This window comes from Panulirus ornatus, chromosome 43 (assembly GCF_036320965.1).
Source record: "Panulirus ornatus isolate Po-2019 chromosome 43, ASM3632096v1, whole genome shotgun sequence".
Classification (NCBI taxonomy): Eukaryota; Metazoa; Arthropoda; class Malacostraca; order Decapoda; family Palinuridae; genus Panulirus; species Panulirus ornatus.
Window position 1 is genome coordinate 12,223,257 of NC_092266.1, and position 17,500 is coordinate 12,240,756.

The 17,500-nt window shown below is 45.6% G+C and overlaps 1 protein-coding gene across 7 annotated transcripts in view; it reads right to left on the reverse strand.

Annotated features, from left to right (window-relative positions):
- The window catches only part of LOC139762321 (cell adhesion molecule 2-like), a 553,549-nt gene that overhangs the window by 267,934 nt on the left and 268,115 nt on the right, over positions 1 to 17,500 (reverse strand). Inside the window, exon 2 of one of the 7 annotated variants that reach the window (XM_071686963.1) lies at positions 12,719 to 12,779. The exons of the other annotated variants lie outside the window; for them this stretch is intronic. Coding sequence (XP_071543064.1) covers positions 12,719 to 12,773 — 55 coding nt within the window. The 5' untranslated portion in view covers positions 12,774 to 12,779. The remainder of the gene's footprint in view (positions 1 to 12,718; positions 12,780 to 17,500) is intronic. 7 annotated transcript variants of the gene reach the window in all.

Here is a 17,500-nt window from a genome sequence, read left to right on the forward strand (position 1 = left end):
AGTTACAATTACATCTTCACAGCTGAATAATGTAACTCTCCGCGTACTAATTCGTGAATTACATTTACTTCTTTACAGCAGAGTGATAATGGGAATTCATTTTACTCACAGCTACAAGTATCACTAGGGGCTGTTATCATACGTATAATGATTCACAGCTATTAAGGATGATTTTCTGTGTAGTGATCCATGATTCACAGTCGTCATCATCTTCACTACGTAACAGTACAATCATCAAATTAGTGATTCACGATTCACAGTCACTGAATCTTCACTACGACACGGTATGACTCTCCAGACAGAGATACACGATTCATAATATTCACTAACAACTTCACTACGAAAAAGTATAGCAATCTACTTGGTGATTCATGATTCACAGTTACTGACATTTCCCCCCGGGGTTGGGTATAACTGTCTAATGATTCATGATTCACAGTTACTGACATTTCCCCCCCGGGGTTGGGTATAACTGTCTAATGATTCATGATTCACAGTTACTGACATTTCCCCCCGGGGTTGGGTATAACTGTCTAATGATTCATGATTCACAGTTACTGACATTTCCCCCCGGGGCTGGGTATAACTGTCTAATGATTCATGATTCACAGTTACTGACATTTCCCCCCCGGGGTTGGGTATAACTGTCTAATGATTCATGATTCACAGTTACTGACATTTCCCCCCGGGGTTGGGTATAACTGTCTAATGATTCATGATTCACAGTTACTGACATTTCCCCCCCCCCCCGGGGTTGGGTATAACTGTCTAATGATTCATGATTCACAGTTACTGACATTTCCCCCCCGGGGTTGGGTATAACTGTCTAATGATTCATGATTCACAGTTACTGACATTTCCCCCCCCCCCCGGGGTTGGGTATAACTGTCTAATGATTCATGATTCACAGTTACTGACATTTCCCCCCGGGGTTGGGTATAACTGTCTAATGATTCATGATTCACAGTTACTGACATTTCCCCCCGGGGCTGGGTATAACTGTCTAATGATTCATGATTCACAGTTACTGACATTTCCCCCCGGAGTTGGGTATAACTGTCTAATGATTCATGATTCACAGTTACTGACATTTACACTCGAGGACGGTATAACTGATTCATGATTCACAGCTGCCAACATTTACACTCGGGGACGGTATAACTGTCTACTGATTCATGATTCACGGCTGCCAACATCCAAACAGCCATTTAACTCTTCTATTATATCATGATTCCCTAACTGATTAGACTGAACAGTGCGGCCATTCATTTACGCCAACGCATGGGTGCGAACCCGTCCCTACATGGGAGAGTGTTGGAGCTCGCTCTCTCTCTCTCTCTCTCTCTCTCTCTCTCTCTCTCTCTCTCTCTCTCTCTCTCTCTCTCTCTACGTGGGTGTGGGAGTGAGTGTGAGAGGCGTAGGGAGTCAACATGGGTGGCGGAAAGGGGATTATGTGGGTGGGGGGCGGTCGTGATAGGGTGTTTGAGAGTTACATTTAAGGGCAAAGATTAAGTCTAAGGGCAGGGAGGTAAGGGAGGCCAATGCGAGTGGAACTTGAGGTTTCTAAGGTATGAAAGCAAAAGGGAATGTCAGAGCTGAGGGAGAGGTGGGGGTTGGTTGAGGGGAGGTTAGGCAGGGAATATTGTGGGAGGCAAATGGGAGACTATATGGGGTGGGGTGGTTGTGGAATGTGAGATTATGAGTTTAACTCTTTCTCTTCCCCTCCCTTCCTCCCTCCCCCAATCACCCAATTAAAAAGGAGAAAAAAAAACAGAGGGAGCGGGTGAGGGTGGATATATGTGGTGAGAGGGGGTGGTTAAGGGGATGAGGAAGGGGACTGTAAGGGAGCAGGGCTGTGGTATGGGAGCTAACGATTGTGGAGAGGATATGGGTTATATGAGAGGGCTGGACTTGTGGGAAGGGCGGGTGAAGGATGGTTGTGGCACAGGGCAGGGTCGTTGTGGGAGGGGGCACAGTGGTTGTGAGACAGGACAGGATGGTTATGGGGGGGGTGGAGGCAGAGCGGTTGTGGGAGGGGACAGGATGGTTGTGAGAAAGGGCAAGGTGGCTGGAGGAAGGGAGGGGAGAGGACGGGAGGGGAAAGGAAGTGAGGCTAGGCGTAGGGAAGGGTGGAAAGGATAGGGGGGGAATATGGGATATGGAAGAGAGGGAGCACATGGGAAGGTCTGACAAGAGGAGGGCAGGACAATACACACAGACCCAGGGCATCGGGAGCCAGAAAAGAGCATGGCAGAGCATACAGCACACCCACCGCTTCCTCCGGCACAACAGCCGGCAGGGAAATAGCTAAGAGGGTGCTGCACCTTGCACTGTCGAGAGAGTGTACTGACACGGAAATTCTATACGAAACTATAAACGAAAATAAGCACCCAAATCTAATACCAGAGGAGGATACTACGAGAGGAGAGACCCATATATAAAACTAAAAGAAAAAAAAAGGAAAAATGAAATCAGGTCTTTAAATCGTAGTTTCGTGATTTTCAAAGAAGTCAAAATAGAAGTTTTTCTCCTTCACGGGCTGGGTTATTCACTGATGGCAAACATCGACAAAGTCCTATCGTCCAGACCATACCAAAAGGAATTGACAGTCTTCGCCGCGACACCATCCGGTGGGTCCAGGTCTATATAATAACTCTGCCGGCCTTAAGAACACAATGGCGGTCAACTGGAAGCGAGACACAAGAGATAATACCAGTAGTTTACGAGGGAAGAGGGAGGAGGGACAGAGAAAGAAAACGGTGTCTAGTTTATGGGCCAGGGACTATAGTAAAGTCTAGCCTATGGTGTGGACTGCTAATGCCTCTGGGTGGCTTAGGGCACCGCAACCTGACAGAAGACCTTTTGTGAGGTATGCTAACTCTCCGGCCACGACAATGGCAGGCGGAACACGATACTGAAACGGTGGTGGCGGCCAAATGTACACGTGATGTATACCTATGAGGGATTAACTACCACTTAATGTTTATATGTACTCGATCCACCTTAATGGTCATCGAAACGGACAGATAGACAGACAGAGACAGTGTCTACAGAGTTGAGTGCATCAGGAACAATTAGTGTAGCGTACGAGGGATCAAATGCCACGGGCGGTTTAATTAAAGAACACGAGGCACCAGGAATATCAGAGTGGGATGTAAGATATCAAGAACACTGTTGGTATATGCTGGAGTACGATATCAAGGACAGCAATGGTTTATGGGGGTGCAGGATATCAGGGACAGTGATGATTTATGGAGGTGTAGGATATCAAGGACAAAAATGGTTTATGAAGGCGTAAGATACCAGGGACAATGATGGTTTATGGGGGTGTAGGATATCAGGGACAATGATGGTTTATGGGGGTGTAGGATATCAGGGACAATGATGGTTTATGGGGGTGTAGGATATCAGGGACAATGATGGTTTATGGGGGTGTAGGATATCAGGGACAATGATGGTTTATGGGGGTGTAGGATATCAGGGACAATGATGGTTTATGGGGGTGTAGGATGCCAGGAACCCTAGTGGTGTACAAGACAGGTGCAGGCAGGAACGGCTGTCAGTGGGAGGACCTCGTACAAGACATCTCACTGGTGGGTGGCAGGAGGCTCTTGTTCCCCTGTCTGGCATCAACCAAGCTAGCCAACACTGAGGGTGACTGAGGGTGGGACGTTCAACGTGAACACGATGACAGAACTCCCAGCAGCTGACGGTGTTATGGGGGGTTCAGTTCGAGGACGGACCTCTCAGCAGTTGAGGGCGTATGTGGGCGTTCAGTTCGAGGACGGACTTCTCAGCAGTTGACGGCGTATGTGGGAGTTCAGTTCGAGGACGGACATCTCAGCAGCTGACGGTGTTATGGGGCGTTCAGTTCGAGGACGGACATCTCAGCAGTTGAGGGCGTATGTGGGCGTTCAGTTCGAGGACGGACATCTCGGCAGTTGAGGGCGTATGTGGGAGTTCAGTTCGAGGACGGACATCTCAGCAGTTGAGGGCGTATGGGGGCGCTCAGTTCGAGGACGGACATCTCAGCAGTTGAGGGCGTATGTGGGAGTTCAGTTCGAGGACGGACCTCCCAGCAGCTGAGGGCGTCTGGGGACGTTCAGCTCGAGGACGGGAATTCCAATCAGTGAGTGTAATCTGAACTCTGCCGCCTCCTGTATAGTAATTTCAGCACTTTTCCCCAGGCACCGTAGGGGAAGACTTGAGGAGAGTCATTAAAATCTAAGAGGAGCCCGGTAAAGTGGGCCCCTTCACACCCTAGCGCCATCAAGCCCTCCTGGTCGAAAGCTTATGAGCCACTCTCGTCTTATTTGCACTCTGGGTGAGTGCACTTACGAGAGGGAGTAATGCACTCGAGAAAAGACTATCTTGACTACGCAATATATGACCAACGGATACAGTGGGTCGGATATGCATATATATATATATATATATATATATATATATATATATATATATATATATATATATATATATATATATATATATATATATATATATATTCCTATGAGTCCACGGGGAAAATGGAACACGATAAGTTCCCAAGTGCACTTTCGTGTAATAATCACATCAGGGGAGACACGACGCAAATAAAAGTCAGTTGATATACATCGAAGAGACGAAGCTAGGACGCCATTTGGTAAACATGTCTCCCCTGATGATGTGATTATTACACGAAAGTGCACTTGGGAACTTATCGTGTTCCATTTTCCCCGTGGACTCATAGGAATATATATATATATATCACACCTCAAGTGTTGGAACAAACAGTAGACCACACCTTAAGTGTAGGAGCATAGTGGCAGAACACAATGGAGTTACGAAAAAGTTCACTGACACACTGATGATATTTCATAATAGTGAAAAATCCATCGAAAATTATAATGGATAGACTGGAGTATGTGTGTATGAGAGAGAGAGAGAGAGAGAGAGAGAGAGAGAGAGAGAGAGAGAGAGAGAGAGAGAGAGAGAGAGAGAGAGAGAGACCTCTGTTTGCGTGCGTGCGCTGTATGCATGCACGCGTGCGTCTGTGTGTATGCGCACGTGGGATTCCCTCCAATAAGCAGCGGTCGGCCGAAACCAATACAAAGAGACATGGTCCGCACATCAAGCCTAGAGACCAGACGACTGCGCGCCTGTGTTGTCTGTGTGTTGTAACTTGCACCGTGGGGGGTCGGTCTACCAAAGACTCCCCCCCCACACTGGTCTCATGTCCTTCGTCCTCACAGAAAACAAAAACAAAGACTCACTATCAAAGAAAACGATGCCTGCATAACCCTATGGCATTCAAAACATCAAGCGAGCTGTCATTTTCACGGATCTATCAATGAAAATATTTAAATGTTGAAGGAAAAATATGAAATCGGGTTCAAATGTCAATTTCAGCAGGAGTACACCAACACAGACAAAATAATAAACATGGACCTCAGCGGTGTAGGGGTTAGCGTTCCTGACCGTGACGCATTCACGCGCCGCCCAGGGTCGACTGAAACGCATAGGTTCCAATGTTGATTTTGACAGTCGGTTCACAGTCAAGCCAGCTGTTCATCCAACCCTTAGGGATTGGTCGATAAAATGGATTTCAAGCTAGGATATATATATATATATATATATATATATATATATATATATATATATATATATATATATATATATATATATATATAGCGTTAATAACATAGTCTTGATTACTGCCTCAATTGCCCGTGACGTCTCAGTTAGCGGGAATAAGGTAAAGAGAAGTAGTGATATAACATATCCACAACCAACAACAGTCGTGCCTCCTTACTCCCAGGAACAGCTTCCTGGGTTGTCTCGCACGAACTATCTGTGTGTCTTTCTATATTTTCTCCCAAACTGTGAATTTTTCACACTTTCCACCGTCGCAAACATCCTCGAATGGACCCAGACTTTTGGTGCTGTTTTGGATTCCTTTGTCTCAACTGGGGATGTCCGTTCGACCGAACTGGCTCAGCCGCGAACCCACTCCATCCCGGACGCAAAGTCGGTCAGCACACGACCAGCGGGAGATGATGTACCACACGTCTACCATTACCTGACTGAGCCAGTTGCTTCCGCACGGAGCAAGCACTGCACCTCACTCGCTAATATTAGATCCCCATCACAACTTAATTCTTCTAACGATGCCCATAAAAGAAAACGGAAAAACGGTCGAATACTTGCTACATCTAATATCAAACTCTTCCACAATCCAGATGTGATAATTCCCCCACAAACAACACTAAATAACAAGCCATGTGATCATGCTTTGTGGGGGACGTGACTCACATAGCAAGCTGACCTCACGCCACACATGTAATCTTGAAAAATGTAAAATGAACTTCAAAATACCCACGATACATGGCGACTACTGTACAGTCGTGGACTGTGGAAAATAAAACACAGTTCCAGAGGTTTGACAACAGCTGGCCTTCCTTGTGTTGTTTACGTTTGTCAAGCAGGAGAGTGGTAGGTAGGCCCCGGCAGCTGGGGCGAGGTTTGCTGCTCCGAACCCTCACGCGCCCCGGGTGGAACATGTCCTCCACGCACCAACACCTCACACACACACACACACACACACACACACACACAGAAACACACACACACACACATCACATTCACCGCCTTTTTTTTTTTTACGCCGGTCTAGAATCTTACTCACCCGTGTCTCGTCCACGATTTAGGGAACAGAGAGGACCACATGAGTAAGAGACGTGACGAAGCCAAAGCCTCGCTCATGATGCCCGAACACAAGGAAGCAACGACGGTATTTTCCCCACATCAAGCGCTACTAAACACGACTTCCCAAGTAATGCTTTCGGGCACCCATGATAAGGTGAATCCACTGCAGCCGATGTAACATCAACTTAATTAAACTGAATGAAAACGGACGTGCCCTAAGCAGATTTACTTGCCTCTCTCTCTCTCTCTCTCTCTCTCTCTCTCTCTCTCTCTCTCTCTCTCTCTCTCTCTCTCTCTCTCTCTCTCTCTCAGTAGAACATACGTCAAGTTTATTTCTAGATAAACAATGAAAAAGGAAAAGATTTCGCTAAGAGAAATTCACTCATGCCTGACGCACCCAAGCCATCCCCCCCTCCCTTCACACACACACACACACACACACACACACACACATCATCACCGCTAATCACCATTTGAAGTCAACCAACGAAACAAGATGAGTCAAAACTCCCTCACTTAGTATTACTGGAAGCTCAAACGAGTCTCGAGACCTGCTACCATTTGCCGCTTGCGTCACCCAGCACCTGTTGGGGAGGGAGCAGCTGTGTCCTCCTTAGTTGGGCAGGGGAAGAGGGTGGAGGGCTGGCAAAGGGTACAAGAGGCACACAAGGAAAACCCTGCATGGAAGAGAACGTACAAAAAGAAAATGGTAAACTGTATAAGCATATTGCTTAGTATAGAAAATTTCTCTCTCTCTCTCTCTCTCTCTCTCTCTCTCTCTCTATATATATATATATATATATATATATATATATATATATATATATATATATATTAATATATATACACGAAAAAAGCGCTCAAGTTGGGAGTGTACTTAAGATACTGTTAAAAACTTAGACCACAAGAAAACGGAAAATACGAGGTGTCAAGCGCTTTCGTGTAATCATCTCGTCAGGACCGAGTATAGATAGACAGAATCAGAATATAACATACCAGTCGCCACTGGGCAGGGAAGGTGAATGAATTAAGAAAGAGGTGAAGGGATTACGACACTGGTCACCTTCGACCATCTCACCTCTCTCAAGATACAAACTCAGGTTTACCTATGTTCCGGGAAAGATATTTACATTTCTTTTACTTATAAAGTGATCTAATTTATATAAAGCGAACATACTAATTTGTTTAGATATCTCTGCTATGTTTGACGAGAGACGATTCGATAATATTTCAGTCCATTACTGAGTTAATGTACGTGATAACACTGCTCCAGGCAATTTGATGACCAAAGTCTCTGAGGTGGACAAATAGCGCATTAGATTCTTGACCATATCGAACACTGTCTTTATACTGCTCAACCCTAATGTTAAGAACCTTACCAGTCTGAACCAACGTAAAAGCGATCCCACTATTTCCAGGGGATACTGAACACACAACCCTTCTGAGAAGCAGCGGATTTTTTGTAAGCCTTTCCCTGACCGTACTATCACTGCTGAAGACTTCGGTTGAGCGCGGCAAAAAAAAAAAAAAAAAACACGTTCTAGCCATATCAAAAGCTGCATCAGGAAAGCGTCTTACGTTCCCCAGAACGTAGGTTAATCTGAGTTTGTAACTTGCGAGGTGAGGTGGTCGAGGATGACATATACTCCCTCATCCCCTCAACTGTTTCTTCATTCATCTGCCTGCCCCGACCAGTGGCGGCTGGCATATTGTATCTTCGTCTGTACTACTCAGTCCTGACCATGTAATTACACGAAAGCGCTTGACACTTCCTTTTCCTTTTTTTTTTTTAGGTTCCTTGTGGTTTCATATATATATATATATATATATATAAAAATATATATATATATATATATATATATATTTTTTTTTTTTTTTTTTTTTTATACTTTGTCGCTGTCTCCCGCGTTTGCGAGGTAGCGCAAGGAAACAGACGAAAGAAATGGCCCAACCCCCCCCCCCCATACACATGTACATACACACGTCCACACACGCAAATATACATACCTACACAGCTTTCCATGGTTTACCCCAGACGCTTCACATGCCTTGATTCAATCCACTGACAGCACGTCAACCCCTGTATACCACATCGCTCCAATTCACTCTATTCCTTGCCCTCCTTTCACCCTCCTGCATGTTCAGGCCCCGATCACACAAAATCTTTTTCACTCCATCTTTCCACCTCCAATTTGGTCTCCCTCTTCTCCTCGTTCCCTCCACCTCCGACACATATATCCTCTTGGTCAATCTTTCCTCACTCATTCTCTCCATGTGCCCAAACCATTTCAAAACACCCTCTTCTGCTCTCTCAACCACGCTCTTTTTATTTCCACACATCTCTCTTACCCTTACGTTACTTACTCGATCAAACCACCTCACACCACACATTGTCCTCAAACATCTCATTTCCAGCACATCCATCCTCCTGCGCACAACTCTATCCATAGCCCACGCCTCGCAACCATACAACATTGTTGGAACCACTATTCCTTCAAACATACCCATTTTTGCTTTCCGAGATAATGTTCTCGACTTCCACACATTTTTCAAGGCTCCCAAAATTTTCGCCCCCTCCCCCACCCTATGATCCACTTCCGCTTCCATGGTTCCATCCGCTGACAGATCCACTCCCAGATATCTAAAACACTTCACTTCCTCCAGGTTTTCTCCATTCAAATTTACCTCCCAATTGACTTGACCCTCAACCCTACCGTACCTAATAACCTTGCTCTTATTCACATTTACTCTTAACTTTCTTCTTCCACACACTTTACCAAACTCAGTCACCAGCTTCTGCAGTTTCTCACATGAATCAGCCACCAGCGCTGTATCATCAGCGAACAACAACTGACTCACTTCCCAAGCTCTCTCATCCCCAACAGACTTCATACTTGCCCCTCTTTCCAGGACTCTTGCATTTACCTCCCTAACAACCCCATCCATAAACAAATTAAACAACCATGGAGACATCACACACCCCTGCCGCAAACCTACATTCACTGAGAACCAATCACTTTCCTCTCTTCCTACACGTACACATGCCTTACATCCTCGATAAAAACTTTTCACTGCTTCTAACAACTTGCCTCCCACACCATATATTCTTAATACCTTCCACAGAGCATCTCTATCAACTCTATCATATGCCTTCTCCAGATCCATAAATACTACATACAAATCCATTTGCTTTTCTAAGTATTTCTCACATACATTCTTCAAAGCAAACACCTGATCCACACATCCTCAACCACTTCTGAAACCGCACTGCTCTTCCCCAATCTGATGCTCTGTACATGCCTTCACCCTCTCAATCAATACCCTCCCATATAATTTACCAGGAATACTCAACAAACTTATACCTCTGTAATTTGAGCACTCACTCTTATCCCCTTTGCCTTTGTACAATGGCACTATGCACGCATTCCGCCAATCCTCAGGCACCTCACCATGAGTCATACATACATTAAATAACCTTACCAACCAGTCAACAATACAGTCACCCCCTTTTTTAATAAATTCCACTGCAATACCATCTTCCCTGGTGATGTGATTATTACACGAAAGTGCACCTGGGAACTTATCGTTTCATTTCACCGTGAACACTTAGGAGCATACTTGATCACGCGCTCAACTGTGATCCCTTCCAATATATATATATATATATATATATATATATATATATATATATATATATATATATATATATATATATATGGGAGACATCAGGCCTGTGAGGGAAGGGGATACATACTCTCCCGCCCCAAGTCACACTGTTCAATTTACCAAAAGCAAATTGAACCCATGTTAGTATTGACGTATACATGGGGGGTGAGTGGCAGACACATGTATGGCGTGTGCTCCCTCGACAGTCGGAAAAGGTCATACGGGGTCACAGTTAAACGAACAATGTAGGGTCTGAGGTCACAGACACCACGTCCCATGGAGGGTCACACAGATAGGGAGTCGCTGTCACTTAGGGGGTATGAGAGCTACGAAGGGCTTTTAGGTCACAGCTAAAATACACTTAGAATCACAGCTCCAAGGGTTACCTCATGTCTCAGCTTTCGGCGTCTGGGGTCACGCCGTCAGAGGTCAACTGCTGTTCCCATTTAGAAGTTACTTCGGTCACAGCTAAAGATGTCATCTGGGTATGAGCCATGCAGTTTCAGAGGTTAATGGGTCGAGTTAAGAGACACAAAATCTATGGTATCAGATCAACAGAGGTCATTCAAGGTCACACAATACACTTGTGGGGTCACAGGTACAGGGGGTACTTGGGTGGGTCACAGTGTACAGCTACAGGTGTCAACTGAGGCCAGATGTAAAAGGATCACCCCAGGGTCACTACAATAGGTGCTGCCAGGCGTCCGAGCCGGTGGCACACTCCGTCCCTGATCCCAGTGTGTGTGTGGAGCATCGGCTAACCCTGGCTGGCAGGCCTCGCTGGTTCCCACGACCAGACATGACAGCAGATCTATTGTCATGTACAGATGATAGCGAATGTGATATTCCTCTACGTCTGCCCTAAAACTATGGCCAAAATCTTCAGCACGACGGTACAAGCCTTGGATACGATGGCCTGGGCCTTTCATCTGACTTCTATAACGAGAAGGTCAAACATTAGGCCATTGTATGCAAGACTCGTAATGTCGTGTTCACGGACCATACTGTCGCAATCAAGGATCGTGCCATCGTGTTTGACGCATCGAAAACAAAGCCCCTATCCACAGCCGGGCCCAAAAGACCTTTTTGTGGTTGTCCCTAACCGCTTCGTCGTATGCCTCGGTTCAGGCTACTCATTAGCACGTCGAGCCCCGTATACCACATCGCTTCAATTCGCTCTCTATCTTGCACATCCTAAACCCTTCTTCCACCTCCTCCTTTTGGTTTCCCGCTTTTTCATTATTGCCTCCACTTCCGACATGTATACCCTCTAAGTCATCCTCTCCTCACTCATCCTCTCTATACATCCAAACCATTTGAACACATCCACTTCAACATCTTTCACTACCATACCTCTCATCTACCTATACTCGATCAACCCTCCTCACACCACATATTGTCTTTAAACATTTGGTTTCCAACACATCCAACCTCCTCCGTACTTAGTCATCAAGGGCCGACGCCTCGCATCCATAACAACACCGTCGGGACCACTACACCATGACACATACCCATCCCTGCCCTCACAGACAGTGACCTACATCTCTTGTCACACATTCCTCAATGGACGTAGGACCTTCACCCACCTTCACACACTCAGGGTGTTGCACCTGCATCACGTGCAAAACATTCGGAGTTATGTCGTCATTAAAGACAAGGCTGCAAAGCAAGAGACAATTCTGAGGTCACCTTCAACCAGCGACTGGTTCCCTCATGGGAAGCCAGACCACGGACTGTGTTCATCAGTTCCAAGACCTGAGCTGTGTATTTCTCAACGGTGGTGTTCAGCACTTGCATATACTTCTGATTTCCAGAAACTCTTGTACTGCATACGATTTTTCTGTGAAGCCATAAGACGGGCATTCTGTCATCCAGAGGCATCACTTCTTCGACCACAACCATAAGCTCTTTGTTCTATACTTCGCACGCCATTGGGGTATCATGGTCTACGTTGCATGTGTTTCGTGCTGTGTAATCAACGGACCTGTCTTCTGTAATTTCAAAACTAGTGATGTATAATCATCACTGGGCCTGTGGCCTATATCATGATGCGCTCTTGTATTTTATCAGCAGTGATTCATAACAACAACACATTCACTGCAAATCAGCCGATATCACTATTACAGAAGCACAAGAGTGTAACATTCAACGATATCAACATTCATCAACTTTAATCAGTATCCCAAGCTCTGAAACTAATGCTCTATAGAGGAGAGTACCTGCGTTCTGAATGTATTTAGTGCCCGAGAAGTGGTTCAGGCACCATACGGGGTACTACATGAGACGTCAAAAGAGGCACCAATACTATTACATGAGGTACCACACAAAACACTACACGGGGTACGACACGGAACATAACATACGTTACCTATCGTAGTGGCCGTCCAACCTGTGACTCCTCTCACCCCTGTATGTCGACCCATGCATACCTGGAAAACAAAAGCAAGAATTGAACATGACTGGGCCGGTGAACAGGGCTGTGGGGCCAAGAGTGTCCCCAAGATTGTGTTATCTATTTAGCCAACTATCTATCAATCTACCTACCAATCTATCCAGCTATCAATCAACCTATCATTACCTCCAATCCCTCAATTTCAACGAGGGTGGATCACACACACACACACACATACAGCCTCTACAGTTTTGCCAATAAAGACAATGTACAGAGAACCTCTCCCAGAGACAAATCTGTACACGGAATGAAAAATCTACAAAACACGGGCCCAGGTTCTGAGTATAAACAAGCTTTATAGCCGCTGTACATCAGACTGCTCGGTAGAGACATGACGCATGACGTCAACGGCGAGACAAATGCATCAGCTGGAGAGCAAGTTCTTGACTTTCAGTTGTCGATTTCTGACCACACTGTTGGAGTGATCGTTTCCCAACATGTGATAAGATACAGAAGTGCGTCCCTCGTAACAGTGCGGCCAACCACACACCTTATTACAGTGGTGTATAATAAACAGTTTGGACAACGGTACACCTTATTACAGTGGCGTATAATAAACAGTTTTGACAACGGTACACCTTATTACAGTGGTGTATAATAAACAGTTTGGACAACGGTACACCTTATTACAGTGGCGTATAATACACAGTTTGGACAACGGTACACCTCATCACAGAGGCGTATTATGTCCAGTTTGGACAACGGTACACCTGGGCCCGTCTTCAAGAACCACGCGACGGGGGGAGGTTGACTCTGCGAGGGCGACGAAGGTTTGCATCGTCGTGTTCAAGAACTTGGTAATGCGGCGCAGGTCGACGCTGGCTGACTGGCTGGGCTGCTATGACTATGCGATGAATTATTGGAACGTTGTAAAGGTGGCCTTCGCACGGGGACACACACACACACACACACACACACACACACCTTGCGATGATACTGTACGACGGATAATAATCGTTAACAATCACATTATTTCATCTCTTTAATAATTAATCATTTATGCATCAAATGCACTCGAAAATACTATTATCTTATGCTAAAGAGATGGGAATTCGAATAAAAGTTACAGGGGAAATATTTTTTCCGAGACTGGTGCGAGCCTTCCCGTTAGTTGAGAATGTTTCTATTTTTGTGTCATTTTAAGATCCTTAAAATGAAACACTCTGAGCTTCCTAGACCCAACGGATATGCTTCCGTGAAAGCTATACCTTGCCCGAATCGCTCCCCTGAAAGTTTCAGCTAGTCCAATTAGCTTCCTAAACAGCCCCAGTTTACTAAAAAATCTTTTCCCAGAAAGTTTCAACTTGCCCGATTGGCCTCCTAATCAGTTCCATCTTCCTCAAATCATTTCCTAGAAAGTTTCAACTTGAGCGAGTCACTTCCCAGAAAGCTTCGGCTTGTCCGAATCGCTGCAACACCCGAGTTCCCTACAGTCGCAGGCGGCACCAGAGCCAAACAAAACAGACGCGGAGGGTGAGCCATCTGGGAGGCTCTGTTTATGTATCTTCCCGTGACATTAGAACCTTCAAATATCCAAACAAACACACAAGTGAGTGGTGTTGCTGAGGTGCGCGCGCACACACACACACACACACACACACACACGTTGTATTAGCTACATACGATAGCCTTCAAAAACTTCTCGTGGATGTCCTTCCTTCTTCCCTGAATCTATGTTATCTTCCAGTTGTGTATTTTCTCCATAACATACGGTCATCCATTAACTCTCTGATTATCATTACTATTGTTTAATGGACTTAGGGACTTTAGGAAGATCTGATCATCATTGTTTAAGAGACGTAAGGACTTAAGGAAGACCGGTCTTTGATTCAGCGCCATTCCCTTAATCACCTTTCTTAAAGATGGCCAAGACGTTTATCCTCTTCCACTCCTCTGGCACAACATCTCCCTCCAGCGACACACACACACAGGACAATATTCCTAGCGACCTTGGAAGAGTCTCTGAACATCTCTTTAGCACATATGACGAGACTTTCATCAAGAACATGAGCCTTATAGGGAGGAAACTGATGTTATAACCTCATCATGTCTTTTCCATCGGCAACTCCTATACGACTTCTCCCTTCCGCACCTTGGGAGTGTAGCGGCAACATTGTCCTCAACTGTGAAAACACCTTTAAACTTATATCATTCAACTCCTTTCATAATTCCCCGTCATTCACAACATTTTTGTTATGTGAACCCCTTAAACCTGACTAGACGTTCCTTAACCAACAGTTTCCCGATGATGAATTTAAGAGGAAAGCTTTCGGTTGTCTTTTGCCTCATCCACAATATTCAAAGTTTCTCTGCTCTTCCTTCCTTTCCTTGCAATACGTGCTCGTTCCATACATTTCTTATACCGTTCAAATGCTGGATGGCTAGAGTCGTCTAAACTCCACCATAATAGAACCCCACACTTTTTTTTTTTAACATTTCTGGCATCTGTTATTGAACCACTGATCTATACTTTTCCTTTCTGGCATCCGTTATCGAACCATTGGTCTCTTCTTTTCCTTTCTGGCATTCTTTACCGAACCACTGGTCTCTACTTCTCCTTTCTGGCATCCGTTATTGAACCATTGGTCTCTACTTCTCCTTTCCAGCATTCTATATTGAACCATTGGTCTCTACTTTTCCTTTCCAGCATTCTATATTGAGCCATTGGTCTCTACTTTTTCTTTCCAGCATTCTATATTGAACCATTGGTCTCTTCTTTTCGAAGTTTAACCTTCAGCAGAACCTAAGGGTAGACTCCACAGAGCCTTTTATAGCACTGTCTACCCATCAGTATGTAGTCGCCATGCTCATAATTCCTCTTTGAGTCCTGTCTCCTTCTTCTGGCAGAGTAGTCCACAAGCCACGATGCTCAGCCAACATGGAGAGTTATTTTTCCCCCCAAAAGGATCCTCATTACCATCATGAAAGCCTCTCTCCCCACCACCTGCCACTCATCCTCTTCTGAGGCCAGACGCCACACGCCAATACCTTCCGCCCGCGGTTCTTCCCTGAGCCCCTGAGACCTCCACGTTATGCTGGGGGCGGAAGACCCATCCCACAAGTGGGGAAGCAAGCGTGCCCAGTTCCCACCAGAGAGAGACCAAACGGAGGAGGCAAATGCTGTGGTTGGACCGGCGTATTTTCGCCTCCAGGAGAAGACGTCATGGAGGAGATGGCTCACTTAACGTCTCCGACCATCCCTGCAACCTTCGCTGGCCACATATGAATCTTTCGTCGCAAGTGTTTTGATAATGTGTCGCTCGAACGATCGCCATCTTGTACTTGCCAGAACAACGCAGATGGGAGTAAACCAGCCAATGACTGGCGAGTGGCACTCCGTACACAGTTGAAGTCCTTGAACATCGTCGGCACAACCAGGGTGAAGCTTTGGAAAGACGAACTGCCTTACCTGGTCTCTTGGTAATAAACATTTTCACTGAACATCGCAAGGTCTCGAGATATACCAAAGGCTTGGTATACTCCAGGCTTGGTAAACTCCAGGCTTGGTAAACTCCAGGCTTGGTAAACTCCAGGATCGGTACACTCCAGGCTTGGTACACTCCAGGATCGGTACACTCTAGGATTGGTACACTCCAGGCTTGGTACACTCCAGGATTGGTACACTCCAGGACTGGGTACACTCCAGGCTTTGTACACTCCAGGCTTTGTACACTCTAGACTTGGGTACACTCCAGACTTGGGTACACTCCAGGCTTGGGTACTCTCCAAGTTCGGGTACACGGGAGCCATAAGACACCAGCAGAACGTTGCTCCAAGAGAGGAGGTCAGCTCTGGTTATCTCCGCCACACTCAGGTATTACCAGTAATGTCTGAGGAATTAACCCAGCACACGCCAGGGTATCAAGGGGCTCGTCCGCCTCCTCCTGGGCGACCCGAGACCTCTAAAGGTCAAAAGATATTTTCCGAACTGGATTACATATTCCTAAGGTCATGCCAGCCTGGTGGATGAAGAATCGCAGGGTTTTTAATTGAGGTATACAACGTGTGGCCCGTGGCCACATATACCCACAGCGCACGCCTCGTTATCTCGCGAGTCTTATTCTACGGGGGAGAATAAAGTGAGAGTTGTTGTCTCTCACAGAAATATCTGGGGGGAAGTCGGTGCCACAATTCTCAGGGGGCCGCGGTCGACATGTTTGCCTCCGTGACACGAGAGCAGTGTGACGTCAGCTTGCACAGCCAGGCAAACACGTATTCTCACCACCCAAGGAAGACGCACCAAAACTTCAGGGGCCATAATTTTCGACCACAAATTTAAACGAATATTTCGCCGGGGAATGTATTCCCTGATTCTCGTGAATAACCCGAGTGCTTTATCATCAGAACATCATACTCCTTTGATTTATATATCTTATTCATATCTATTATACTTAACCGCCGTCTCCCGAATCAGCGAGGTAGTGCAAGGAAACAGACGAGGAATGACCCAACGTACCCACATACACATGTATATACATAAAAGCATTTATGTAATATATATATATATATATATATATATATATATATATATATATATATATATATATATATATATATATATATATATATGGGCAACCGTGACACGGGTAAATCAATTCGTTTTCTTATCGATATCGGTTCCCGTTATATTTCACAGGTCTCATTATCCTGCGAGATATATACCAGCACGAGCCTTGGTGATGGCAGTCGCCGCGAGAC